At 37.2% G+C, this 27929-nt stretch overlaps 1 protein-coding gene across 1 annotated transcript in view; it reads right to left on the bottom strand.

Annotated features, from left to right (window-relative positions):
• Nucleotides 1-116: 116 nt before the first annotated feature.
• DDX46 (DEAD-box helicase 46) overlaps nt 117-27929 on the bottom strand; it is a 41464-nt gene continuing 13651 nt past the window's right edge. The window contains 17 exon segments of the mRNA XM_032210693.1: nt 117-1996; nt 3161-3234; nt 6591-6735; nt 8864-9082; nt 15611-15811; nt 16225-16374; nt 17119-17256; nt 18684-18877; nt 18966-19128; nt 20927-21052; nt 21054-21092; nt 21508-21543; nt 21545-21591; nt 23871-23949; nt 25242-25363; nt 25995-26170; nt 26617-26737. Of these exon segments, the coding sequence (XP_032066584.1) occupies nt 1949-1996; nt 3161-3234; nt 6591-6735; nt 8864-9082; nt 15611-15811; nt 16225-16374; nt 17119-17256; nt 18684-18877; nt 18966-19128; nt 20927-21052; nt 21054-21092; nt 21508-21543; nt 21545-21591; nt 23871-23949; nt 25242-25363; nt 25995-26170; nt 26617-26737 (2078 nt within the window). The 3' untranslated portion in view covers nt 117-1948.

The raw sequence follows: 27929 nt of genomic DNA, 5'->3' as shown, positions 1-27929 counted from the left end.
CACTGAAGGTTTTTAAAACCAACAGACTTCTTTAATGAAATGGTTATGTATAAATAATAGTCCGTGACCATGAAAGCAGGATATTTTTTTTCTTATTCAATATGTACAGAAAAGAATTAAACAATTCTATTTATTTAATGCAGTTAGAAAACATGTATATAGTGAAACACATTTTTTTACAAAGACTTGCATTCCTTCTAAAACTGAAAGTGTATTTTTCTGATTAGCTTCATATTCTTCTCCAGAAACTCAAGGCAGACACCTAATAGTCCCATTCCAACTTTCCCCCCTAACAATAACCCTGTGAAGAAAATTGAGCTGTGAGAGATAAGAAGGGGAGAGAGAATCTACAGCTGAGAGTGGATTTGATCTGTTTCTCCCTGGTCCTAGCCAACAACTAAACCACTGCAACACACTTTTAAATATAGTAAGAATTAATTTTTGCCCAATGGAAGTGCCATCAGAGTTTTTCTAAGAAATTTACCAACACAAGAGTATTTCAAATCAAAACCATACTCTTACTTTTCTCTTTCCAGTACTTCAAAATTAAATGTCAGCTTTAAAACAAAAACATAAAAGAGCCACAATATACCACAAAGAAAGATGTCACTGTCTAAAAATGAAACAATTAACAATTCTCAATCTGTTCAACTTAATGTTTTGAAAAATATGAGTGTTTGACATTTTAGAGAGGATGTCCCAGGGCCATCTACCTGAATTGGCAACAGAAAACTTCACTGACAAAGTTGTCATGTTGCCAATGGCCTATAGGTAATAGGAATGAGGTACAAAATTAGAACAGTCCTAGAATTGACATATACTTTCTTCTTTCCATTAAAATCTAAAGGTAAATTTTAAAAGCCAGTGAGCAAATGAAACCTAATATTAGTCCTTCTATTTTTTTTCCTCCTGGATAGTGAGACAAGCAGGTTTGTGAATTGGAAGTTCCTTTATCAATAATTCCCTCCTCATTGCCATAGATTCCGGCTCCCCCCCCCCCAATTCTTCCAATTTCTGGGCATATTCTGCACGCTTTTAAATTTAGAACTGCTCTAAATTGTTTTTGAAATTTTTTTCTTGTACAAGGGAGCATGCTTTTTCATAGGGAATTTCCAAACTGGACTACTACATACCTACCGATAACTCCAATTATACAATAATACTAAAATTAAAACTACAGGAATTTGAAAAAGCTATTTTGACAGTTTAGCAGTCTGAAATCAAATGTGATGCTCAAACAGATTGCTGTCTTCCAAAAAAATAAAAAACATGCTAAAGGTGCTTGAGTAATTATTTTTATGTAATCATGAAAAAAGTCTGGAAAAATAAACTCCACTATCTATGCTAGATTAAGCTAGATTAAATCCATACTTCTCTATAAAAGTGTTTTCATATTACAGAAGTACAATATTCTTCTTAATTAAATACACATTTGTATTACTTAGTTGTTTTCTAAAATGTAATACTGTTATTCATCAGCCAACTCAACTCTTTTTTGACATGACATTTCAGAAGATCATAAAGTTCTTAATATCACCAGGAAGTGGAGGAAAGGAGGGGCAAAAATCTAACACACAACAGAGGAAAATTTAATTTTAATTCTAAATCATTTTTCTTTTCCTAAAAATGACCAAGAAACAGCTGCAACATCCTACTCCTGCCTGAAATATTTTGAACTGAGATTGTACTATATACTTTTCATGAATATTATTAACTGACTTTATGCAGTAAATTGAAAAACATTACAAATTAAAAAAATAATTATGCCCATTTGAAACTGTGGTTCTATATGCAGAAAACAATCCCTCACCAAAATAATTGTGATCTTGATCTTTAATCAAATTACAATATTTTTAAAAAGCAATGTACAAATAAGCAGTAAACAACAAAGGTAAACAAAAATGTTTCACAAATGAGAAACTAGTAGAGAGAAAGTTGTTCCAAATATTTATAAAACTTTGTATCTTCCTTTGTTGGTTGGTTGGTATGAATTTTGCTGCAAGAGAACAAATGAGTATGTTATTAATCAAAGATCCAATTGATAATGATTAATAGAACAGTAAGTCAACCTAACCATATAAAGCAACAGAAACACATGTTTAATTCAGAGTTGCACAGAACAGACCTCCACAAATTGGATTATTATGAAGTAGAGCAGGGGATGCAGCTTTCATTAATTCTTCCCAATAGTCTTTAAAATCCATACTAAGTGGTGAAACATATTTAAATCATTATATATGAACTAGCGTTTGGGGGGTGGGGAATACTGTTGAAGCAAGCAAAAACTAGGAAAAAATTGCCCTCTTCTTCTTATATAGAAAATTCCGCTACCATCAGAAGGACACTTCTGTTCAAACAGATAATTCTGAATGCAATCTTATGAAAGGAGTATAAAACAAAGTTCAATAAGCATTTAACTGTGTTAAAGCTATTTCACTTCTGACATCATCACATTAGATAAAGACTCCTTCAAAATAAAACTATACATGTGAATTGAAAATACAATGATGCATAAAATAAGCAAATTTTTACTTAAAATAAATATATACAGAAAGAAAATTGCTCTACTTTTACAGAAAAATGTAATATAATTCTAAAAAAAACTTCCCAGATTTTAACTACTGAAAAAATATGTTTGTTTTTAAAAAGGCATCCTGTAATAAAATGTTCTTGATATATTACTGCTAACAGTGGCTAATATGAATTATAAAGTAGAAATTCATTACTTCAAGACTTCAGAATTTGCAATATTGAATAAGTAAATTTAAAATATTACGATAGATTTATGTTACCCTGTCATCAAAAATTCAGTAAAAATGGTGCAATGTGTTAAATCAAGAGAATTCCCAAAAGAACAGCAATCTTCTTACTTCAACCTCCCTCAACCACTGGAAATGCCAAAACAGCTGTTCCAGCAGCTGTTCCTTACAAAATCTTACAAGCTGATTCTTTGGAACAGGTGATCCTGTAGGTACCCAGGTATCAAGCCACAGAGGGCTTTATAGGTCGAAATAATGATCTTACATTGAATTCTGAAACTGATCAGCAGCCAGTGCAGGCCTTGCAAAATTAGTACTGGAGCATATAATCACTGGGAGCTTGTACATACGGATGCCTTTTAACATTTCATACAGAAATCATGAAATCATATTTTACCTACCAATCGGATAAGCTCTTCTTTGATAAGCCTAGTGATTTCTGCCTTTGCTTTCTGAACAGCCAATTCGTTGGCACCTGGAAATGCAAAGCAACCCCCATTAAAACATCTGATTATTTAAACATAATCTTAAGTAGTTTGAAAGATTTTTAAATAATCCATTAATTGTATATTAAATGTATGCTTTAAAATTGATTAGTATCATTTTGTACTATCTCACAATAGTTGGTCAGAGTTGTTAGGAGTTAGGCAGCCTATACAGTGTACAAACAAACATACAAATAGATAAATAAATCAAAAGTCCTTTTGCATCAGGATATACTCATTTAAGTAAATATAAATAACAGATATAAAGCAACAGTTGTACCAAGTTTCTTATGCAGCTTTAAAAGTCTCCTTAACTTTAAAAAGCACATTCTCTGAGGCTATAGATCTCTGGCAACTTTTTTTCATATTCCCTTAGTAAGGAAGCCCAAAAAATCCACACTCTTTTAAAGCAGAAAGATTGTGTATTGGCTGTTTCAGATCATGTTCCAAGAGAGTGTAATCCTTAGCTCAGTGATGGCTAACCTTTTTGCCATTGTGTGCCAAAACTCCGGAGGGCAAAAACCAGCCAAAAATCAGCTGGCCAGCACACTGGAGCTGATAGAGCAATGCCTCATGTGCCCTCAGAAATGGCTCCACATGCCACCTGTGGCACACACGTCATAGGTTCGCCAACCTGTCCTTAGCTCATGCTAGCCCAAAACCCATGCAAGGGCTGCGAGTATGCATGCGCTGACCTGCCACTCAACACACCCAGTTCCCTTGTTCCCCCCACCCAGTTGGGCTGCCAAGCCACAAAGGTCGGAGACCACTGTACTATGTCATAAAACAGACCTGGGCATTTTACAATTCTGGGACCATATCTTGCTCTTTGGTTGTCCCTGTCCAGTCCACATAAGGTCAATCAGAAATTAGAAATCAAATGTAAATAAGTGTACTTTAAGCATGTAATAGAACTGCATTGCTTTTATTTTGAAGGCAACTGCTGTTTTCCCCCCCCCAATTTACATATATGGGTGTGTGCCTATGTCCTTTTGGTTTGGACCCCCACAACAGTCCTAGTTTCTTATGTGGCTCCTTGGGAAAATTAATTGCCCTGGCATAAAAGAACATCTATGTAATTCATCTTAACACTGCAAGCTACTTTCTTAGAATCGTTACAGTTTTCAAAATAGCCTACAGTGCTTAATTGTTTATTTATAAGATTCACTTTATTTTAAAGGAATAGACTTTTGCAAAATATATTCAGCAGTCATGTGTTTTCCATCAATAATTACCTCATTCCATAAAATATTCTATCTTCTCATTCCTTTTACTGAATATATTTACTCTGACTGAAAAATGAGAGAAAAGGAGAAAAGCCAGGAGGCAGAGATTGTTTTTTCTCCAAATATTTAAAACAAGTCTTAAGAATATTATTGTAATTGTAGATATTAATTCTTTAGTGACAGGCAATTTAGAGTTATTTTAAAGAAAAGGGAGCTCAGTGCTAATTCAATTTGCAACTATTGGACAATATCCAAATAAATGATAAGAGCCATCTTTCTTGAAAGGCATCAAAATAATGTATCAAATATCATACAGCTAAACTTCTATCATGCTTTTGTTTATATTGAATGGAAAGAAAATTCTACCAAATCAAGATGATGAAAAATATTAACTTCCGTTTGAGGGCAAATAAAAGATTAAAACTATAGTTCATACTAGAAAATATACAGCGTGTGTCACACACATACATATGGATGTGAAAATCCCCCAAATCTCTTCTCCAAATAGTCACTTTCACTATTTATTACACTATTTCTATACTATCCAATTCCCAATTGACTCTAGACACTTTACAATAAAACAAATATAAAAATAAAGCAATAAACCAAACAGATTGTAAGCAATGATTTCATAAAACTTTCAAAATACAAATTACATGACCATAAAAATATTACATGCAGGCTTATGAGCACAAAAAGATTTCCAGTGTTGCAGTAAGTTCAGTTTCTTTGTATTTACAATCAAATCCTACTCTGGGGAAGGTGCAGCCAAATCCATTGCATTCAGCGGGCTGTGATTATTTATTCTGCTTGTATCAAATTCATACTTGAAATATAAATCATAATGTACCTGGAACAGATTGTTTTTAGTAAATAGCCATTACACTACTTTATCCTTTTTAAAAATAATTTTCAACAATAATTTGCAACAAGGAAATGTACAAGGAAAAAATAAGAAATATCCCCATGCCTCTTACAAATTACTCAAGAGGCAAAAAATAATCGGAATTGACAAAAATGAACAGAAACCATAGACTTATTCAAGGATAAAAGCTGTGGTTCATGACACCAAGGGAGAGTAACCTATACATCAGGCTACAAGCTAGAAATAGCTTGTGTTCCAGGCTAGAAATAAAACAATCTGTTACACACGAGACAGAGAAAAAGTAAACTCTAGACAAAAACACGTTTCTGCAAAAATAGACAGCTGAATCCCTAGCTGCCTCTCATGCAGGAAGGCAGATTCTGTTATCTTTCAACAGAACTGGGAAAAGATACGTATTGCTCCCTAAGAGTGGAATGTAACTTGGCTGGTACAGGAAGATGAAAGGGACAGCTGCTGATAAAAGCACCATGCGTTATTTCAGCAATTGGGCCAGCAGGGCTGGATTTTGATTTTCATAAGCATGTTTGGGGCAGGTAGATAGTGGAGAGACGAAGCCTATAATCTTTCTCTATCAGCAATTGAGAAAATATTAATTGCTATGTAAGGTGCGGGTTCCTCATTAGATCGCAAATGTAGCCAGTGCCAAGAATAAAGAAAACAAACAAACCAAACCCGATGCCCTGCCGCTATTTTTTGGTTTGCTCAGCTGGACAGAGCTTGAACAAAAATGACAAAACAGAGTTAGTTCTCTTGCAGTCAAATATGCATGCTTGCTCTGCTGAAATGTAAAACTGCCTGTTTTCGTGACCGTTGTCCCCCTCTCTTTATGTCTCTCTCCCTTTCTGTTGTATCTGTGCACACCCTGTACTTTTGTTTAAAAGAGCAAACTGAATCATCAAAAGATTAACCAACAGGGAAATGGAATCTGGGGCACGATTGCAAGGGAGAGCTATTATTGTTTATTTTGCTCAACTTGCTACTTTTCTTTCCTCATAGTAACAGTTTTAAGATTCTGGTTAGCAGCAGTGGACCTTTTTGCTGGTGGGGAGGGCACTTCACATAAACAATGTTCTGAACACCTGCTTACTTAACATGTAAATCAGGAAATATACAAAGCAATGCTCAGTTGCAGATTTTTCACACCTAAAACTCTTTCCCAAGGTTGGAGCCCTAGTTGATATAGGGTATAAGTTAGCATTCCTTCTCAGAAAGTTGGGGTATTAGTCATACTCACTCTCAATAGCCAAGTAAATTTTTCTTTCCCCCTCCTTGGGTTCTTTGCCTGGAGGAAAATAGGTTCCTCTGATTGTAATGGCAGCTTCAGAATATTCACTTATTCTGTGCAGTGCTTCCTTTGAAGTCACCTTCCATCTAGCAGTCTGCAAAAGAAAGTGATAAAAAAATAAAGACATGTGAAATTCTAAATAAGATGAATTCCCTAAAGTTGCATGATAAAATTATCAGATATTTAAAATCGCATCTACGTTTTTAGCTTCTATTCATTGGAAAACTAATATAAGATCCATATGCATAGCATTTTATAAAAATCATTAAGAAAGCTGGATTTAATAAATTTATCTTTCTGGAAACACTGTTTTGAGCTAACTTTTAAATGTTTAGCATTTTTTCTATGCCAGAGTTCATCTATGCCCTGCTATTGTGTTATTTACTTAATGCCTCATCTCAATTCAAAGAATAAAATTTCCCCCACAGGGTTTTGTGGGTTTCATTTACTAAAGGCAGAGGTTTTTTAATTTATATAGTTATTTATTTATAATATATATGTAAGCAGCTTTCAGACAAACAACACAATTTCAAAGTGTTAAAAGGCACTACAGAGCTTTATGCTTGAAAGCATGAAACTGGACTTTGTATTCCTACTAAAGTTTATGCAACAGTCTGGTTAAGGGCCATATTCTGGGCATGTGTGCTGTCAAAGGGCAAGCAAAATAAAGTAAAACAACTTGATTAAGAGCCAGACTAATGAAGAATGCACATTAATAATTTTGCAAGACTAAAAAAGGCAAAGAATAGGGACCACTCATATATCAAAGCTCTTTTGGATGCTAAACAAGCATCTCCAAATTGCATATTAAAAACACACCCGATTGCTTCCAGCATTTTTCTGAATACATATAACACTGGGGGCTGGAATTCTAGGAAAGCAATTGTAATTTCCAAGGACAACATTTTCACTGCCAATATAGCCAAACTGATTTGTGTGCTGTTGAATAGCATCCAAATGCCCCTCATTGTAAACTGAATCTTTTGTTTTTCAAATACCCCATCATTCTCCATATTTTATTTGGGATGAGAGCTTATTGAGAGCCAGTCTGATTTAGTGGCTAGGTCACCACACTAGAAAGCAGGAGACCGTGAGTTCAACTTCCGCCTTAGTCATGAAAGCAAGCTGGGTGACTTTGAGCAAGTCACATTCTCTCTCACTCCAACCCACCTCACAGAATTATTGTTATGGGAAAAGTAGAGGACAATATTCTACTTAAAGTTAGAAAATCTAAGGATACTGAAGTACTATTGCTACTGCTGAACCATTTATAGTTCTTGTTTTTTCTTTCTTTCTTTCTTTCTTTCTTTCTTTCTTTCTTTCTTTCTTTCTTTCTTCCTACCTACCTACCTACCTACCTACCTACCTAATTTTTATATCACTCATTTCACCTTGTGACTCTATAATTTTAAAATAAAAACTCTTAACACGGATGATTTCCCCTCAGTAGTGAAGGGAATAGCAGGACATCCTCTGCCAAAATATAACTCTGCAGACCCTTATTAGCCAGCAGGAGAGAATAGGAGACAGTGTCAGGTAACCCATATAACTGAGGAGTTGTCTTCATTTAGTGACACTGATTGCAGAACTATTGATTAAATAAAAGATCCTTCAAGACAACTCTCATTGGATGGTGCTAATTTTGATTACCTAGCCAAAATCCCCAGGCACAGATGCAGGATCTGTATGACATAAGCCTGGGCAGAGTCCTGGTTCCCTGTCGCTGGTTTTAAAATCATCACAATGACTTTACATCACTAGATTGTGAAAATCAAGCCACATGACTGGATCTGAATGATGATGCAATCTCTTTTTTATTCTGGAATATTGAAGGTTGGTCATTAAAATATCACTTTTTTTAAGGATTCCTCAAATATTATTTTTTTCCGTCATATCAGAGATGGTGTTGAATAGTTACTGGATTAACTCAATCCTGATCCTAGAAAGGCGGGAGAAAGACCCAAAGGCAGTAGAGTGGACTATAGTTAGTACTGCCTTACAAGTCCATTTTTATTCTGATACTAAGATTTTAAAAATGTGATGTGATTATAATCAACAACATTCCTTAAAAATTAAACATGTTACTGAATTATACAAACAAGCAACATAAACACAACAGAAAAAAGTTAGTTACATGGGAGCAGAAAAACATTATTATAAGAAGAGTGGTAGCAATTAAAAAACTCTACAATTTAAATGAAAATGAAAAAAGCAATCCTTGCCTGAGGGAAATCATTGATCTCCAATTCTTCCTCATATCTCTTAAAAGATTCATTTTGTCCGCCCTCCTGCTTCTCCTCCTCTTGTTTTTCGATGGGCACATAATTGAGCTTGGCGTTGATCTTCTCAGCGAGTTGCTCCGCAATCGTTTTTGCAGAAACTGTTGGAGCCTGAATTGTGCCACCCCTCAGGATAGCGTTTGTCGCTTGCTGCATCACATCCTGAAATAAGGTATTTAAAATAAAAAAAACTAATTTCAGAAACACGTACCACTTGCAATTTTATATATCAAGATTTTGGTAAAAATGTATAATACAATTGAACAAAATGAAAAATGAAAAGCTTGTCAAATAAACAAAACTGGACATAGCTACTACCTAAGGGGATGCTAATATGACTTGCTTTATTTCTGCTTGCAGAAATAAAGGCCTTCACACTGTTTCAGTCTCTTAATTATTCAAAGATCGCTGTGATTTTAAAGTGTGATACTTCAGTCACCTATCTGTCAATGCTGACAGATGGGAATAGGAAGCAGATTGCTGCTTCATATTGGAGTCATAGCATCAGTTCTCACATGCTGTCTAGTACAGAGAAGGAAGGTGTAAAGAGCGGGCAAATTTGGAAAAGTCAAGTGTCTCCCTTCTCTTATTGTAACCATGATAGTTTCAAATCAAAAACCTGATTACAGAATTTTTCATATAACATTTTTAGCAACAATTGGCAACTCTTATTTCTATTCCAATTATCTCATTTCCCAGTCTCCAAGTAGATAGGAAAACAGAGATAAAACAAAGGGTTTATTATAAATAAATTACCAGTTGTACAAACAAAAAAAGGGCTTGCAATACCTTAGAGACCAACCAATTTATTCTGGAAGAAATGATATCTACTTCACTAAAATAAATGTGCTAACCTTTACAAGAGTCTTTGTTGTTTTTGCTGTAACAGATAACATTACCATCCCTCTAGAAATTATCTGGAGGGCTGCAGATAATTACAGCATTCAAATTGGCTTTTTTTTTTCAGGCAAAACAAAAAACAAAAAAATAGGCACACAGGACACATAACAAATCTGGTGTGGGGCCACCAGAAATGTACTATCTAAGAAACATCACAGAATCGACTGGAGGAAACACTGCCTTTGTTTGCTTACACTGTCAACTAAACAGCTCCAATGAATGTCCCAAACTTAACTGGACTAGCACCTGAACGAAAAATTAAACTTTTCCTCCAAATAATTACCAGTGACTTTGGGGGGGAGCAGAAAATAGTTTGTATTTTCTGAATAAGAAAAACAGTAATGGAAGTGAGCAAAGATGGGGACTGAAAATAATGAAAGAAGATGACTAAAATAGGGAGGAAATAGTGAAAAGGTCCTAGAGTCTCTTCAGTGGCTATGGAATGGAGCATACTAGCACCTTCCTGCTTTTTTTTTTTGCCTTTTGCTTGTGAGTCTTACACTTAGGAATTTTGTCTTTCTGTGAAAGCTGTCTACATAAATAAGTATTCTGAAAAGTCAGAATCCCTGATCATTAGATAATCTCCATGCATAAAGAAGTTGACTACAGACATTCTCCTAACAGAAGTATCTCATGTATAATTGTAAATGTAAATGACTGTTGGCTTACCTGAATGGTTGTTCTCTAGGCGCTGCAGGAGTGTCCAAGCATGGGTTAACTTCAGCTGAGTTCAAATCTTTGTGTAGCTACGCCTCCTGTTCCCCATAGAGGCTCAGTTTTAAAAACGAAGGTATCCGATCCAAAGGTTGCTGTATAGAAAAGTCTGTGTCTTATAGGTGCTAAGTCCTGCACCCACACAAGAAAACCCCTAGGGCGGGGTTGGACACTCCCACAGTGCCTAGAGAACGACCATTCAGGTAAGCCAACGGTCATTCTCCTAGGGCGCTGCTTGGAGTGTCCAAGGATGGGACATACCCAAGCTATGTGGTCCCAGGGTGGGAAGAAGGAATATCCCAGGTAACAGGGGTCGCAAGGACCCGCTGTAAGACCCTCCTTCCAAACAAAGTCTCAGCCGAGGAAAAGGTGTCCAGTCTATAATTTAGAATGAACGGAGACGGCGAGGACCAAGTGGCCGCCCGACATATCTCCTCAATGGGCGCTTGAGTGGCCCAGGCGGCCATTGTCGCGGCGCTCCTCATGGAGTGCGCTGTTATATGAGGAGGAACAAGCCTGGCTTGTTGTTCGTAGGCCAATTTTATGCATGAGCGCAGCCAGCAACCTATGGTGGAAGATGACACTTTCCTGCCCATTGAAGTAGGTTGGAATGAGATGAAGAACGATTCCGACTTGCAAAAGGAGGCCGTCCTCTTTTTGTACACCCACACAACGCGGCGCACATCCAGCTTGTGCCAGACCCGCTCCCTGGGATGGCTAGGGTGCGGGCAAAAGTTGGGGAGGATCACCTCCTGCATTCTGTGGAATAAACTGTTAATTTTTGGTAAAAAGGCTGGGTCCAATCTCAGAATGACCCTGTCCAAATGAATGATACAAAGGTCCTCCCTAACGAAGAACGCAACCATATCTGAGATTCTGCGCGCCGAGGTAATGGCTATGAGGAAGGCAGTTTTGAGCGACAAATGTCATAGACTAGCCGAGCGAATAGGTTTGAATGGCGGTGATGTTAGGGTCTGCAAGACAATTGACAAGTCCCAAGTTGGGTAATGGTGCACCGTCGGAAGGCGTAAGTTCAGGAAGCTGCAAACCTTTGGGTGTCTGCTGAGCGGTTGAGAATCGTCTCTGGACAAGATGGTGGCCAGGGCTGCTGTCTGCCTCCAAAGTGTGTTGGGGGCAAGGCCCTTGTCCAAGCCCTCCTGCAGAAAATCCAGGATTCGTGGAATTGTCGCAGCTGTGGCGATGATATGATGGGAGTGACACCAGGAAGAGAAACTGGTCTATGTTGCATCATAGATCCGCACAGTAGAAGGTCTGCTGGATGCCTGGATAGTGCCGCTATGTCCAGTAGATGCTGGATCTCCGCCTGCATCATCTGTTGCTTGTGGGGCGACTTTGGGATGGGGCAATGAATGAAGAACCGAGGAGGAAGGGAAAGGAAGTCTAAGGTGAGGCTGTGACGAATGGTGTTCAGTACCCAAACGTCCGTCGTTGTCTCCTCCCACTGGTTGGCGTAAAGTTGTAGCCGACCCCCGATGGAAGGGGACCGGTGATGGTCACTTGGATCTGTGAAAGAAGCGGTTGGAAAAAATGCCTCAAAGGGACCTGCGATTCCCCTGCTGGCTGGGTTTGTCCATGAAGGACACCCTATCTTGGGTGCAGTCCTGTGATTGAGAATAGGACCTGGCAAAGTTTCCCGAGATGGAAGGGGAGTCATTGTTCCGAAAGAACTGCTTACAAAAATAGGACCGGCCTTTGTGGTCCGGTTTCTTCGTGACCGCCGGTAAAATCTTCCGTTTGTCCTTGGACTCAATCAGGACAGAATCCAAGGCCTCCCTAAATAGCTTGCCACCCTTGAAGGATGCCGAGTCCAACTTCCACTTAGCCTTCATGTCTGCCTGCCAGTGGCGCAGCCACAGCAAGTGGCGAGTGGTCACATTTGAAGCCATGTCTCTTGATGAAAATTTGGTGGCGTTAAGTGAAGCGTCGGCTGAGTACTCGACCGCTGCAAAGATCTTGTTCACGTCTTGGCGTGACCTAGTATCCCCAGCAGGGAGGTTGGCTAACAGCTTGCGAAGCCAAAATATTGCTGCCCTGCTGAAGTAGGAAGAGGAGGAGCAGGCCTTCATGCCCCATGCAATGGCCATGTGAGTTTTATGACAGGCCTTCTCCACCTTTTTGTCTTCCGCTTTCAGACCTTTCAGTAGGTCGTCTGGAAGGGCCGAATTGGAAGTCAGTGCCACTATGGGATCATCCACTTGCGGAAGCTTCAAGAGCTCCTCCATGGCAGTCTCTACCGAGTAGAGCTTCTTATCCACCCCACTAGGATTGGCCAATGACCCAGGTTGAACCCATTGTCACTGGATAATATCCAGGAAGAGCTGTGGCGCTGGAACCAACTCCTGAGGAGGTGAGATTTCCTTAAAAGAGGCCCGTGCCTGGATCCCCTGGTCCTATAGTCTCGTTATCCTGATCAGTGGTATTCTTGTCAGATTGGGCGGGAAGTCCCATTTGATGTCAGAATGGCCTTGAACATTGTAGCTTAAATAAGCCAGAGAATGCAGGGGTGTCAGGGGCCGGATTCTCGTCCTCCGACAGATCAGGGGCATCTTGTCCACCCTCCTCCTCATTAGACACCTCGCTGACCGCTGAGAAAGCAGGAGGGGAGATCCGAGCCGAGGTGGCGTAGTGGTTAAATGCAGCACTGCAGGCTACTGCTAGATCAGCAGTTCAGCGGTTCAAATCTCACCGGCTCAGGGTTGACTCAGCCTTCCATCCTTCCGAGGTGGGTAAAATGAGGACCCAGATTGTTGGGGGCACTATGCTGACTCTCTGTAAACCGCTTAGAGAGGGCTGAAAGCCCTATGAAGCGGTATATAAGTCTACTGCTATTGCTATCCCAGAGGGTTGAGGGAGAACTCCAGTGTTCTGCCCTCTGGCTTTGGCTTTGCTCAGGAGGGGCAAGGATAAACCCAGTTGTTGGATGCCGTTAGAAATCCCCTGTGATATTGCCCATTGAACCACCTCCTGCATTGCTTGGGACAACTCAAGAGCCTCCCTAAAACTAGGGCCAGTGGGAAGAGCCTCTTCCCCATTAGAGAACAAGCCTCTTCCATGTCTACCTCCTCCAGAGAGGAAACAGGAGACCTGGGGGAAACCCTGAAAGGGTTGGCAGAAAATCCAAAGTCCTCTTCATCTGCCAGAGATGGAGAGTCCTCCCCTGGAGTTTCCACCAAGGGAATGTCTATAGAAACTGGTGGTGGAGGTGGTTCCCTGGCTTGCACAGTTTGTGCCTGGGCACTAATTGCCTTTTGAAACTGTCTCTCCAGGGCCTTTTGTCTCCTTTCAGCCAACCTTTCTGCAGCTTTCGAGACTTTCTTGGCTTGGGGCTGTTTCCCTTTTGCAGGGCAGCCTGCACCTTAGCAGCAGGGTTGGGCCTGCTGCGTTTGTTAGCAGGAGGTTCAGCTTGATCCCTGGCTTCAGACACGTTTCTGCTGGCCATGGCAGATTTCTTTCTCAGTCAGAGCTTTAGATGTGATAATCGGAGTAATGCAATAGTTCTGGAAGTATGCCCCTTTAATTCTGTCAAAGTTCTGAGAAAAACGGGGCCTTGTCAGGATCAGTAGCAGTCAACAATATTTTGGCGCCAAAAATTGAAGTCTCAAGGCACTGCAGATCTGCGCAGTGATAAAGCAAGGAATGGCCCGAGAGAGCCAAACTCCTTTAAGCCGCTCTCAATAGTCTTCCTGGGGAGGGGGAGACCTGCCTGGAGACCCAGAGCGAGATCCCAAATTAAGCTCTCCCAGCGGCGATCTACTGTGGAAATCAGGTTGCGGCAAAGCAAATGGCTTGAGAATAAAGTGCACCGCTTTTCTGTCCAAAATGGCCACCGCAAGCTATGGAGCACACCGGGGAGCTGCCGGCAGTTCGGAGAGCTCAGTAGAGCCTCCGTTCTAAATTTAGACCACCGACAATGAACTCAGAGGGATCCCTACCTGCCTACCTGCCCCCAGAGCTCGCCAGCAGCCGTTGATGAGTCTCCCGGTGGTACCTCAACCGCGGTGGTCACGGAAGGCAGCTGCGCTCCAAGCACCTGTTCCACGCTTCAATTAGGAGTGAACTTTCCTCCAGTGATTTTTAAAGGAATCCTAACACTATATGCTAAACACAAAAATAAGAAAAAAGGCTACACTAACTGCTTGGAGAGTCCAATTTGCTATTCAAGGACTGGAACTCCCCAACTGCATCCTTTTAGGGCGACTGAGTTTTTAAAACTGAGCCTCTGTGGGGAACAGGAGGCATGGCTACACAAAGATTTGAACTCAGTCCTTGGGCAGCAAGCTCAAGTTAATCCATGCTTGGACACTCCAAGCAGCGCCTAGGAGAATTCTTATGCCTAATTATCAGTGATTATTCTTAAGCATGCAAACAGCCATCTACAAAATGTTCGTTCAGAAATAATGTTCATTTCTTTTTATATCAGAATACTTAACTTCCAAAAACATTTAATGCCAATCAAACCATGTTTATCAGATCTTTTTATGTCTTTGTAAAGCACTAAAATATTTATTAAACTAGATAATTTTCTTTTATTACTGATAAAGCCACATTTTGAATGTACGGATCAGCCATTAGATCAATAACACTTCAAATATTGGCAATAAATATATAATAAAACTTCAGTTATCCGTATCCCCCATATACAAGTTTATGAATACTATCTAAGTTTAATGTACCATAGCTTCTATACTGCTGCCAACCCAAATACCTGGATGGTGTTTTGCTATTATACCAAATACTTTCATTACATAGATGTTATTCAAAATATTTTGAAATATTTGTAATGATTTCGTGTATCATGTACACAGTTAAGAGGAATTTATAATTTAGAATGGGGACTGGTTCATATTTTTCTGAATAGAAATTCAAATTGGGTTTCTAATTCAACTGCAACAATTTTTTCTTAAATGAATAAATAAAAGTGTTTCATCCCTCTTTCCTGCTAATGTCTATGCCTGCAGAACTGTGTGGATAATGAAGATTGTACTATATGAACATAGCAAGACATAAAGAATTTAACATGAAGACTATAAAGATTGATTTGTAGAAGAGGATGACCTTAAACTGAAAAGAGACCAATACTTGTGCCTCGGCTCCAAGATTCTTCTGTGCATTGATTCTCAACGCCAATCTCTTAGCAATTTCTAATTTCTCTGCATTTCCTGCTGTTGGGGCAGGAACATTAGATGAACCACCAGACGAGGCCATGTCCTTCACTCTTTTCTTTGAATTGAACATGCTTTCAATCTGCTCGTCAATCTATTAAAAAAAAAAAAGAGAAAGTTCATATTTTTAGGGTAAACACACCAAATGATTAGAAGCAACATGCTAATGGTTTAGATATCTAAACAACTGATTTCTTTTTCAAGTACTAACCTGAAAAAAAAAACCATTCAAAATAAAATTTGTTTTAAAAATATCCGAAGTAAATCAAAAAGTAGGGGGAAAAAAAATTGAAGTTGACTTTTATGGCAACATCAAAAATTGTGAAAATGATAAGACACGTATTGATGAATGAAAAATGTTGACGATAATTTATAAGAAATTGGGCTCACAAATTCACTCCAATATAAGACATTTGTATAAGATCAGCCAGAGGACAAGAAAACAAAAGTGTCAGCACATTTTACATGTGAAATGTCTTAACTAAAAGAAATGTATGAAATACTTGCATCAACTGCTGTATCTTCATCATCTGAATCCTGCAAGCCAAGTGCCGCTTTTTGTAACTTCTTCCGCTCATTAGCCAAAGCTTCTTCTGTTTCATCAAATTTGAATCCTTTACCAGAGAAGCCGCTACTCTTTTTAATTGTTTTCCCCTCCTATATATGCATAATTAAAGTCAGCCATCAAATATAAAAATGTTCTAGATGTTTACTGGCAAAAGTTTTAACATGTAAGATATTTTAATATGCCATTTTAGAGAAATGTGGTTCCTTGATACCTTATGGTATCTGGTACCTTGGCTGATACCAGGTTGGCTTTCCATACTTAGTAAGAAGTGGTTTTTGGGAGATGAATATTGAAGTACTGATGAGATTTTCTGCCAATGCTTTGCATTGCACCCCACAGAATCTTCCATAGAAACAAGGATTTGCCTTGCAGTATTTTTAGAGTGTAAGATATGAAACCAGAGGGTTGAGGGGGTGATTGGAGGTTTCCTGGGAACTATTAATTATAACTGCTGGAAATTTGACTAGACAAACTCATCTGTTTGGCTGGTTTGGATCAGTTGCCTATATGACCGATTCCTAACAACCTCCCAACTGGGATACAGATGAAATATCTGGGGGGAAAATTGACCAGTACCTCAGTATTAATTTCCTGAAGACCAACTATTAAATAGATAAAGAAATGTGGGAATTTAGTATCTATCACAAAACTAAAACAGTATATTTAAAACTGGAATTTTAAGAGATCAATTAAGTTATGTTCAAAAATTTAACCATCATTCAAAGAATAAATATATTAGTTGAACAAACTAATTCTAAGAACTGTTCTTTGCATACATAAACAGGATTTAAGTAAGCAATCTGAAACCAACAACTATAAAATGGATAACTCACAGCTTTCTGCTGATCTTTGAAATCAGTCCAAAGTTTCTCTAGCTCAGGAGGAACTGTGGTACCTGACAACTCCAAAGCTTTAATTATATCACCAGCATACCGTGCTTGATCTTCAGTTATAAAAGTATAGGCATAACCCTGTAATAAAAGCATAAACATAATATAACTGAAAGTACATTTATTTCAAGTTATTTTTTTCTTTTTGTGAAGTTTCCACTATGCTGGGATGAATTTGCAAAGTCTGATTTCCCTCTTCAAAATTAGTTATCTTTCTCTATTTTCAAAGAAACAGATCCACACCAACCTATATAATTATGTCTGATCATTGGTCAATTTAAATACATGTACACACACACACTGAAACTTTTAAACAAGTTAAAAAATAATACTAGTACAAAAAAAGAAAAAAACAAAGAAAAAAAGATCCAAGAAAGAAAAATTCAAAAAAAGATATAAAGAAGTAGCTTCCAATATTTTTTCTTAGCAGTTTTATAGAAATATATTTGAATTTATATCTCTAAAGTTACATATTACTCTTCTTTGTATAATCTATACTGTTTAACAGAACTATAAATCTCAATTTTCTTTTTTCGAATGCAAAATGTTCATAAAAGAATGTTATGTTTTTCATATTTTTACATAGCCAGTGAGATCAACTAAATTTTAAGACGGTGTGAAAAATGTGCAGCATTAATTCATGATTTCTAAAGTACTAAATATATACCAAACAAATGAAGTAAAAAAACAATCACAGTATGAAAACTTGAGTCTTAAATATTATGAAAAATTTCTGATGCTGATAAAAATCAATGAAAACAAGCATTAGTTTCTGAAGAATTAGACAACATTCCAGAAATGATTAAACATGTTAAGCTTTAAATAATAGGATATAATATAGGTCTAATCTTAGTTTTATTTTTTTTAAAAAAACTGATTTAAAAATAAACCTGAAATCAATGCAAAAATACGGAGCATGATTCAGAATGTGTATCCTGTGAATGAAAGAGTGATACCTATCTTCAATTGTTCAAAAATCAAATGAGGAAAAATATAACCGTTAACATTTTTTTTCCTTCCACAGCTTGGGTAATCCAGAACTGAGTTCTCCCTAGTTCAATGGGACATTTTCAAACAAGGTTTCACAGGGCTGAATCTTTAAAGCGATTCGCTCAGGATCTTTGCATGTGCACGTATCTTATCTATATCTTATCTATAAACTATATTATAATTCTACAACCCAGTCTTATTAAGCACATGGTCAACAATTTTCAATTTGGTTTCAATCACAAAATCGCTATTTAGTTGAAAATGAAAGATACAAATAACTGAGTCAATACAATTAGGCCAAGGACTGAAGAACATTAAATCAAGGATCACACATAGTCTGAGGGTTTCGAGTTATTCACCACTGCTCTATTTAATTGGAAACGAGCACATTTTTATTGTTAGTAAAGCCATTTTAGATCAAACGGCTGCTCAGAAAATATATAAATCAACAAAGCTATAACCCATCCGAATGAGATTTATCTTTTAAGTCATCAGTGGGGAAAAAAATATTTACATACTTTGTTGCCTGCACGCCCAGTTCTGCCTGCCCTGTGCACGTAATCCTCATAATGATTAGGACAACTGTAGTTGATTACAAGCATAAGATGCTTTACATCAAGACCTCGAGCTGCTACTGATGTAGCCACAAGGAGTTTGCATACGCCACTCTTGAAATCATTGATTATGCTGTCTCTGTCATATTGGTCAATACCTGCAGAAGAAAACATGCAGAGGATGCTGATGAATATTTAAGGTTCAGTTATTTTGTCAAATAATTAAAAGACGAGGAATGCCACTACCTCCATGAAGTGAAAGACAGGGGTAAGAAGCTCTCATCAAGTCTTTCAATAATCCATCAGCATGCTCCTGTTTATCCACAAATATAATGACAGCTCCTTTTTCCTGATAATGTCCTAGTAGCTCAAGCAATTTCAAGAACTTGCTCTCTTCCTCTATGACAATCTGAAAGATCGGAATAATTGGTGAAGGAAGCAGTACAGTTAGCTCCAATGGAACTTCTAGAGATATCAGTATGGTCTATAATAGCAACAAACCTGATTCAATCATCGTAGTAAATGTTCAGTGGAAACTTACTTTAATTTACAATAAAAAGCATTATTTTTTTATATATAATCTATAATTGCAACTACCAAACAGCTTCATTTTTCTTGTCTTTGGGTGGGAAAAGACTGCCTAGGTACAAAGTGAGTACTACAAAGATATACCATCAAAGACCTGTTCCAACCCACACAAAATTAGTTTGTTCGTTAAATGATTTTTAGGGTTACCATTTCACTCACATTGTGTCAAAATTGTACAATATCTACCGTATTTTTCAGAATATAAGACAGACACTTTTCCTCCAAAAAAGAGGTTGAAAATATGGGTGCGTCTTATACACTGAATACAACATTTTTGGCCTCCTGAAACCCCACCCCCTTCGCAAAAATGGCTGTGCAGAGGGTTTGGGAGGCCTGTGAAGTGCTTCTGGGAGTTGGGGAGGGCAAAAACAAGTAAAAAATGGACCTTTTTACTTGTCCCCCCCCCCCCAACAGCACTCTACAAGCATCCCAAAGTCTATGCATGCCCTGTTTTTGTTTTTTGCAAAAAACAGGCTTGTTTTCTGTGAAAAATGGGCCATTTTTTCCTCATTTCCCCCCCCCCCTAAAGCACTCTACAAGCTTCCCAAAACCTATGCATGCTCCATTTTTTGCAAAAACCAAGACGTGCAGAGGGGATGAGAGGCCTGCAGAGTGCAAAAACTTTGGTGCATCTTATATTCCAGGGCCTCTTATAGTCCGAAAAAGACAGTAAATTAACCTTAACTCAAATTAAAACTATAACTGCATAATATACTAAAACAAGGACACAGAAATTACTCATCTACAAATCTACAATAATTTGATTGTTTAACCAGCCTTAATCCAGGCCAAATATTTTGGCCATCCACAGCATATTTGAAATAATTTATGAAATGTATGTAAAATCTATGTAAAATTCACTATGGGCTACTAGTGGGGGAAAAAAACAAGCCTTAAACTGTATTTCAGATCACATAAAATGTAAATTCTGGCTTTTGACGCTAAACTGATAAATAATAGCTATGGATATTTAGAAAAATAGCTTTGGATCCAACTTTTTCTTTGATAATGCCACAGTCTTCTTTGACTCTGGTACAATAGAACCTCTGGTCGCGACCATAATTCATTCCATAACATTCGTCGCAACCCAATTTGGTCATGACCCGAACCTAATTTTGGAAATTTGGTGCTTACAAAAAAATGGAACGGAAGAGGATATCGGCTGTGGGGAAAAATCGTGAATTTTCTGGTTGGAACCCAATTTGGTCATGGTCAGAAGCGTTCGTGACCAGAGGTTCTACTGTACTTTGTGATAACGAAGTGCCAGTTCCAAACTGACTATGTTCCTTTATAGTAGCATATGGATTCCTTTGACAACAATACTGTATGAACTTTTTAGCACAACAGATTATTGGATAAATTTTACAATAAAATTATATATCACTCTGCAGCACAAGAAAATAAATGTTATCACTAGTGCTTTGATGAACTGCTTCATCAAAGACACACAAAACAACAAGAATTACTCTCTACTTTATATGGTTAATACATTTCAGAAGTCAATGCCTGCAAAATATTTACAAGTAAAGTTATCTTGGATATATAGCTTTGTTCTAAAGCTATCCTTTGAAGGCTGTCATTAAGACAGGGAATACAAAGGTTACATTTCTACATCTTACCACTTTCTGTTCAACATCTGAACAGACAACACTCCGGCCACCAACTTGGACCTCAATTGGTTTGCTGAGAATACGGCGCGCTAAAGCCTCCATGGCTCTAGGGAAAGTAGCAGAAAACATCACGGTCCTGGCGATCAAGTCTCACATTGTCTACAATGCGCATAACCTATCATGAACAAAAGTGGGTTAATAGTGAATTTCCCAAATCAGCTTATTGCTTTTCTGTGGAAAGACATTCTTCTACAATATCCAATGTTCACACCAGTGGTAAGCAATTATCTACTACTAAGGTATTTACAAGCGGTTAATAGGTAAACTCCATTCTTTTTTTCTTTTTTGTATAATCTTGTACCTAATTTAATGAATTGGATAACAGACAGCATTGTAGTATAAGTAGGTATCAGATAATACTTTGGACTTTTCCAATGCCCATTTCGGTACTTACATTAGAGATTAAACATTTACTAGACAAAAATAACATTCTAGTAATCAATAGCTATGCCATCATAGACCAGAACATGAAATATATTGTGTAAGTCTTCGTTAGGAAATCTGTAAAAACTAGTCATCTCTCTGGTTACCTGAGGCTCAAAGCCCATGTCAAACATTCTATCTGCCTTCATCAAGGACAACATATGTCACTCTCCGAAGATTTGTCACCCGACCTATAGAAAGGAGAGAAAACAACAAAAGGAAACAAGAATAAATCTAAAAGCTATTTTTCTTCGTAAATTATATAAATAAATGGTACATATTCTGACTAGAGTCTAAACAAAATTTAATCATTTATTTAATTTTAGAAAAACAATTCACTAAGTGCCTTATCTTTTGTACTAGCAAATGTTTTCGCAATTGTGTACTGATGCACAAGGCCCATTATTTTGTCAATTACTTCTCTTGCATATCAGTACAAGGCCAGAAGGACCTGCAAAATTCAGAAAACAGCCCTCACCAAAACACATCATAAAACTAAGACTAAGGTGAAAGCAACGAGCCACATCAGCCATTATCTGTGAGCGCCACCTAGAAAAAAACATATTAGAGATTACAGCGCATGTGTGGAAAGCAAAATTCAAGTGATAACTGAAGAAACCTTACAAAATCTTAGCATCACTATTGCAAATACTTGATTCAAAATTTAATTACACTGAAGTCAGGGAAAGTGTTATCTCCAATTTTCTAAGCAGAAAGTCTCATGCTGGTTCACAGAACCTATTCACAGAAGCTACCATCATACTAATATAAACAGAACTGCACATTTTTTTCTGATCTACAAATATAGCTTAAAATTAATGAACTTAATCTTAAGATAGCTATCTCACACACAAAGTGACAAATAGCCCATGCAAAAGACATCTTTGCCTTGTGTAATGATCTAGACCAAAAAGATTTTTTTAAATTTTAACTAAAGATTTTCAAAGGTGCTGATAGAAAGTATACCTAAGCCCAATTTAATTGTTTGAGAATCAGCAATTCTATACTAAATCTTGTATTCAAAAGCACAATGTGCATACATCAGTAATTCTCCATCACTATTTAATGTACTTTGTATTTCCTCCCTGTTGATTTATACTGTATGGCAAAGAAGAGAGAATATACATCTGTATTTAACATACATAATGCTTTTCTTTTAGAATTTAATTCTATGGGGTTTTTTTTAAACAGAAGGAAGCAGTTTGAGGATTTGACCTGAGAAGCCATGAACCCTTAAACTGGAAAGAATTACAGATTTCTACTATGGGTTTCTATTGGTCTACTATTTGATGGATCTAGAGAGAGTACAGAAAACATTCTTGACTACTTTTGTATATAGAGAGACGAGAGTCATTTCTAGCACAAACAAGAAGTTACAATCCACAACAGCCTGCTTTCTATTACTTATACAAACTGCTACTCCCATTTCAATAAAATGATATCAAAGTGAATGTATTAAAAACAATAAAAACACATAAAACATCTGCAGAGATGCCCTAGCCATGTCACTTCTATTTCACTTAGTGAATATATACAGGAGGTCTGAGTTTCACCTCAGCTACTGATGCTTATTGGTTGGAAGCTGGATTGAGTTAGACCTTACTGCAGCATCTTCAAGCAAGTGGATAGCTCTTTTTAAAAATCTGAAGGAGGAAATGCTATTTTAATGTAGTGTAAAAGTAAGTAATTCAAAGTAAACACAAGATTTCTATTTATTTTACCTTTACTTCTGAACACATTTTGTAGCATGTTATTTCTGATAGATCAAAATAAGAAATTTGCAACACTTTTTTAAAAAAAATTGGCTCTTACTGTAGAAGTGTACATTACTTTGGAACAGCATTGCTGTACCTACCTTTGATGGCTTAGTCTTTGGAAGCCCAGTTCTATAACTCTTGAAGGAACTTTTTCCACAGAAGTCAAATGTCAACAGTTTAGTAAGAGTTTTTATAGAAAAATACATAAACAATCAATCAAACATTGTGTGATAAGCACATAATGTTGCAGTAAAATGTACTTTAAAGCTGCAATATCTCCGTTTAGGTTATTCATTGAATAACCTAACATTTTGAGAAAAAAAAGCCGTTTTTTAAAACTCAAACCATTATGTTTTGTTCCCAAATTTAGAGATTAAAACTTCATTGTACAAAAAGTTAACAGTGTCAACAACCATTAGATAGGGAACACGATTTAATATAAATGATAGATGACAAACAGCTTTTTTAGAAAGTCAATTCTAAAGTTGAGCTATAATCCCAAAATGAGTATGTTTATTTTAAGAAATGCTTCAAAGGTTTCCATTCATCAAATACTTTTGAAATTTATAATGAAAGATATTGAAGAGTCATTTTTAAGACTACATTCTACATTAGAATAGATACCACAGCTTCAACAGATCTACGAATTTCATTATTGAAGGGGAGGGAAACAATGTGCCATAATTTCTTTACAAATAAAAAGTATTTCTTACCATTATTAGCTGCTAACATATCAATCATACGGCCAGGTGTGCAAACTATTATTTCCGCACCCCTTTTCAGTTCAGCAATCTGAATATAAAATAAGCAGAAGAAACTATTTTAATGTGTAAAATTTATAACAAGTAATACTTAAAATTATCAATACTGGGTTTTAAAATATGCTTCCTTCTGTTCTCAATTATTAACTGATACATAATGTCAGAGAAATATACAGCTAGCACAGAGAGAGGGAATTGGGGGCTCACATCCACCGGTCCCCTCTATCTAAGCTCACATTTTGGATAAAGTCCATCTATTTTCCCTTATCCCACCCTCTTCCTAAACATAGGGAAAAATGAATTGTCTCTGAAAAAATGTGTAAAAGCAGCTAGAGAGGAAAGGACGGAGTTTCTGTACACTGCCATCACATTGTTCAAATGGGTTATTTTAAATATATAATTGTTGTGTGATATGTAGACCTATCTCCAATATTACTTTGTTACCAGAAAAACCAGTCACTAAGTATGTGAACCTTTGACTGAGGAAAACCTCACTAATCAGATTTTACAGCATCTGTTGAACAATTGACTAATTCAAATCCACTATACTCTGAGTATTGTAAAGTTGTACATATTCTTTCTCTTTGGAAAGTTGGCTAAAACAATCTATGTTTTCCAGTGCTGTGATGTACAAAGTAACACTGTGCAGACTTTTTAGATTCAGTTTGAAAATGGTACTTTGAAATGCAAACATTGCACCTGTCTGCAAAACAGCTGGGTCTTTCCCCAGAATCAATTAAAGAGTGCAAAGAAGCCCAATATTTGTAATATTTGTAACACTGAAGTCTCTTTTGGAATCAGATTAAAAACAATCTGATTATTTTTGCAAAAAGCTTATTTTTTTTTCTAGAAAAAATATTTTTCTGTTAAAGAAACACTATCTAGACTTCTTGTATCTCTTAACCATCAGAAGCAGTCTGAGGAAGTATGGTAGATGCAACAGAGGACAATCAGGAAATTCACTGCAGGAGTTACTTGTTTCTGGTATCTAATCCAGTACAAAAAATCTTAATAATTAAGTTATGAAGGAACTGCCAAACTGACTGTAAAAAGACAAGAGTTGTTTATTACATAGGTGGCAATATAATCTTATTGGCAGCTCTTCAGCATTTCAGATTCAATCTAGGAAAGATGTTTCACTATGTCTATATCACCTTATTTCCTAGTTTCAGGTTGCTAGTTTTCTGTCCATCTGGGAAAAGGTATGACTGTTTAAAATGCGTGCTGCACTAGTAATTGTATGTTCAAAGCACTTTTTGGAGACCGAATGTAAAGTCTGGCAATCCTAGATTCTGTCATTGTGATATAAGTTTGATAACATACCTGTTCACTTATTCCCGTTCCTCCATATACACACACGACCTCTAACCCCAAGAGTCTTGAGAATTTTTTACACTCCTTTGTAATCTGTAGAGCTAGTTCTCGAGTAGGTGTCATAATGACAGCTGGGGAAAAAAAACCAGAAATTTAATCCAAAAGTCCTCATCATGAGCACACCAGAAGTTTCAATAAAACTGAGACTCTCCTCAAGATTTTCACATATTATTGTGACAAGAAAAAAACATCTTGTTTTGTTATACTTTACAGAACTCTCTTTCTACTAAAGCAAAACCATCACTAATATTTTCCAGCATGAAGCTTTTTCCAGCATGAAATTAAAAATATGGTTATTTTCAACTGATTAGTTTATGCTCTGCATTGTTTCAAAACCTGTTTATTATTGCATTTTGTTTCTTTTAAGGAACATTTTAGGAGTCTGTGCATAAAAATCCTGTTTCTCTACATGAGTGATTGAATTAACAACCACATCCATACAGCGGCAGGTTTCACATTTTGTTATCACTGGTTCGCCGCAGGCACACTCACTTCATGGCACACACGCCCTTTATGCACATGCGCCTGGCCTTTCATGCATGCACTTTGCTCACGCACCTTCCGCGCATGTGCCCGGCCTCAAAAATGTGCCTAAATAGGATGGCATAGAGCCAGAGTGGGTGGGCAGTCCCACCTGTAATTTCCGCTACCAGTTCAGGTGGACCAATCTGAACTGGCTGATTACCACCTCTGCATCCATACCTATTGGACCTTCGCCTTCTTCTAATGATCTCTGATCCATGATGTGTCTGAACATGGGCAGCAGAAATGCAATAGTCTTCCCACTTCCTGTTTTAGCAATGCCGATTAAATCACGTCCACTCATAATTGCAGGTATAGCTTGGGCCTGGATAGGGGTGGGCTTTTCATAGCCATGTCTTTAAAAGGAAATACAAAGATACTTTATGGACATGAACAATATCATATATGGGTCTACTAAAGCACTGATTTTCAGTTCTAATATCACATAACATACTTCACAAAGTACAGCTATAGATTAGTGAAGAAATTATAATATAGGGAACTATTACCTATTCTGATACCTTTAGATGATGTCCAAGCTATAATTCATAGTAACTGCACCCAAACCTAGGAGGTTTCTGAGAATTATATTTCAGCAACACCTGAAGAATCACAAGTTCCTAATTTCTGGCATGTGGCATGTAGCAGAACTGCCTTATAAATATTTGACTGGAGCTAATAGGTGTTTACAGTTTGATATGAAGCAGTACACTCCCCCTTTTTTGCTGTACACTGCAAATTTCTTCACAATTTTTCCTAATCATAAAATATATAAGCTACTATTTCCATATTGCTTACTTACTTTTTCAGGGAATTCAGGATTTTCATAGAAATACCACACTGTACCCAGGTTTTGATTGGCTTGGGACATCCTTTACCCTTGACTATAATTCCTTCCATTTCCAATCTGTATGCATTCACCTCTGCAACATACAACCTGAATTAATATATGAATCACTCATTTGTTGACTTTTATTAATGTCTTCTATATGAAGAATGCTATTCATGTTCGATCACTTTTTTACAAGATGGTATATTCAGGTATCTTTATGAGCAATATAAAACAAAGTTTTTAACATAACTGATGAAAATCATGCAATCAGCATCATTCTCTACAACTATTGTGCATCTTCTTTGTAATACAAATAATTAGTAGCTTTTTAATTAGACAGACTGTTAGCCTAGTTAAGACCACAGTAAACCATAATCTGATTAGATTGATTCTGGATAAGTAGACTCTCTCTTATTATAGCTTGCACAAGAAATGCCTAAAAAAATCCTGGCTTTGCAATTCACATGACTGCAATTAACTCTGGAAGCTTCCAAAACTCTGAGACTACGCAAATCACTTTGAATAATAATTCTCTCTCCATACTTTATTTTTTAACACACACAAAAAACCTGAAGGTTTTATTTAGGGCAGCAGGTACTTAGGACTTAGCCAGGAAAGAAGAGAAAGCACCCTACTTTGGGCTCTTCAATAAGAAAGCTGTGAGCAAGGATCTCAAATTGATTCTTATTGTCCCAATATTGGAAAAGGAGCTAAAGACTACAAATCATATGAACATATGGCTCATAGTACACAAGAAAGAAGCCTGTTTGTGGAATGGCTATTCTGAATCCAAACTAATGACATTCTGGCTTTTTCAATAGAAGTAATGTGTTCTCCTGTTAGCTTTGAAAAAGAATCAAATACTATGCAGATCTATAAATCTCTGTTTCCTGACTAGAAGATTTTTTCTCATTTTTTTTTACCCTGATGTGATTTCATCAGGTGCTTCTTATTCTCTCCCAATAATCTTTCCAGATATAAGAGCAGGAATTTGTAGTTGTGGTGTAGAAAGTAAAATGCCATATTTTTCGCTCCATAAGACACACCTAAGTTTAGAGGAGGAAAACAAGAAAAAAATATTCTGCTCTGTTGCGCCCACTACCGGTCAGCTAAACGAAGGCTGGATCCTGGCCTCCAGTAGCCCCGCTGATCGTGGGCTGGCCGATCGAAAATGCCGCCATTGCTGTCTCCTCCATGTCTGCTGCCTCTGCCAGGGAATGCTGGAGCCTTCGCCTCCCAGAATACCGCCAATCAGCTGTTCCAGGTGGTGCTGACATATTAGC

This window comes from Thamnophis elegans, chromosome 2 (assembly GCF_009769535.1).
Source record: "Thamnophis elegans isolate rThaEle1 chromosome 2, rThaEle1.pri, whole genome shotgun sequence".
NCBI lineage: Eukaryota > Metazoa > Chordata > Lepidosauria > Squamata > Colubridae > Thamnophis > Thamnophis elegans.
The sequence above is the reverse complement of the archived record's forward strand: the minus strand, read 5'-3'. Positions and strand labels throughout refer to the sequence as shown.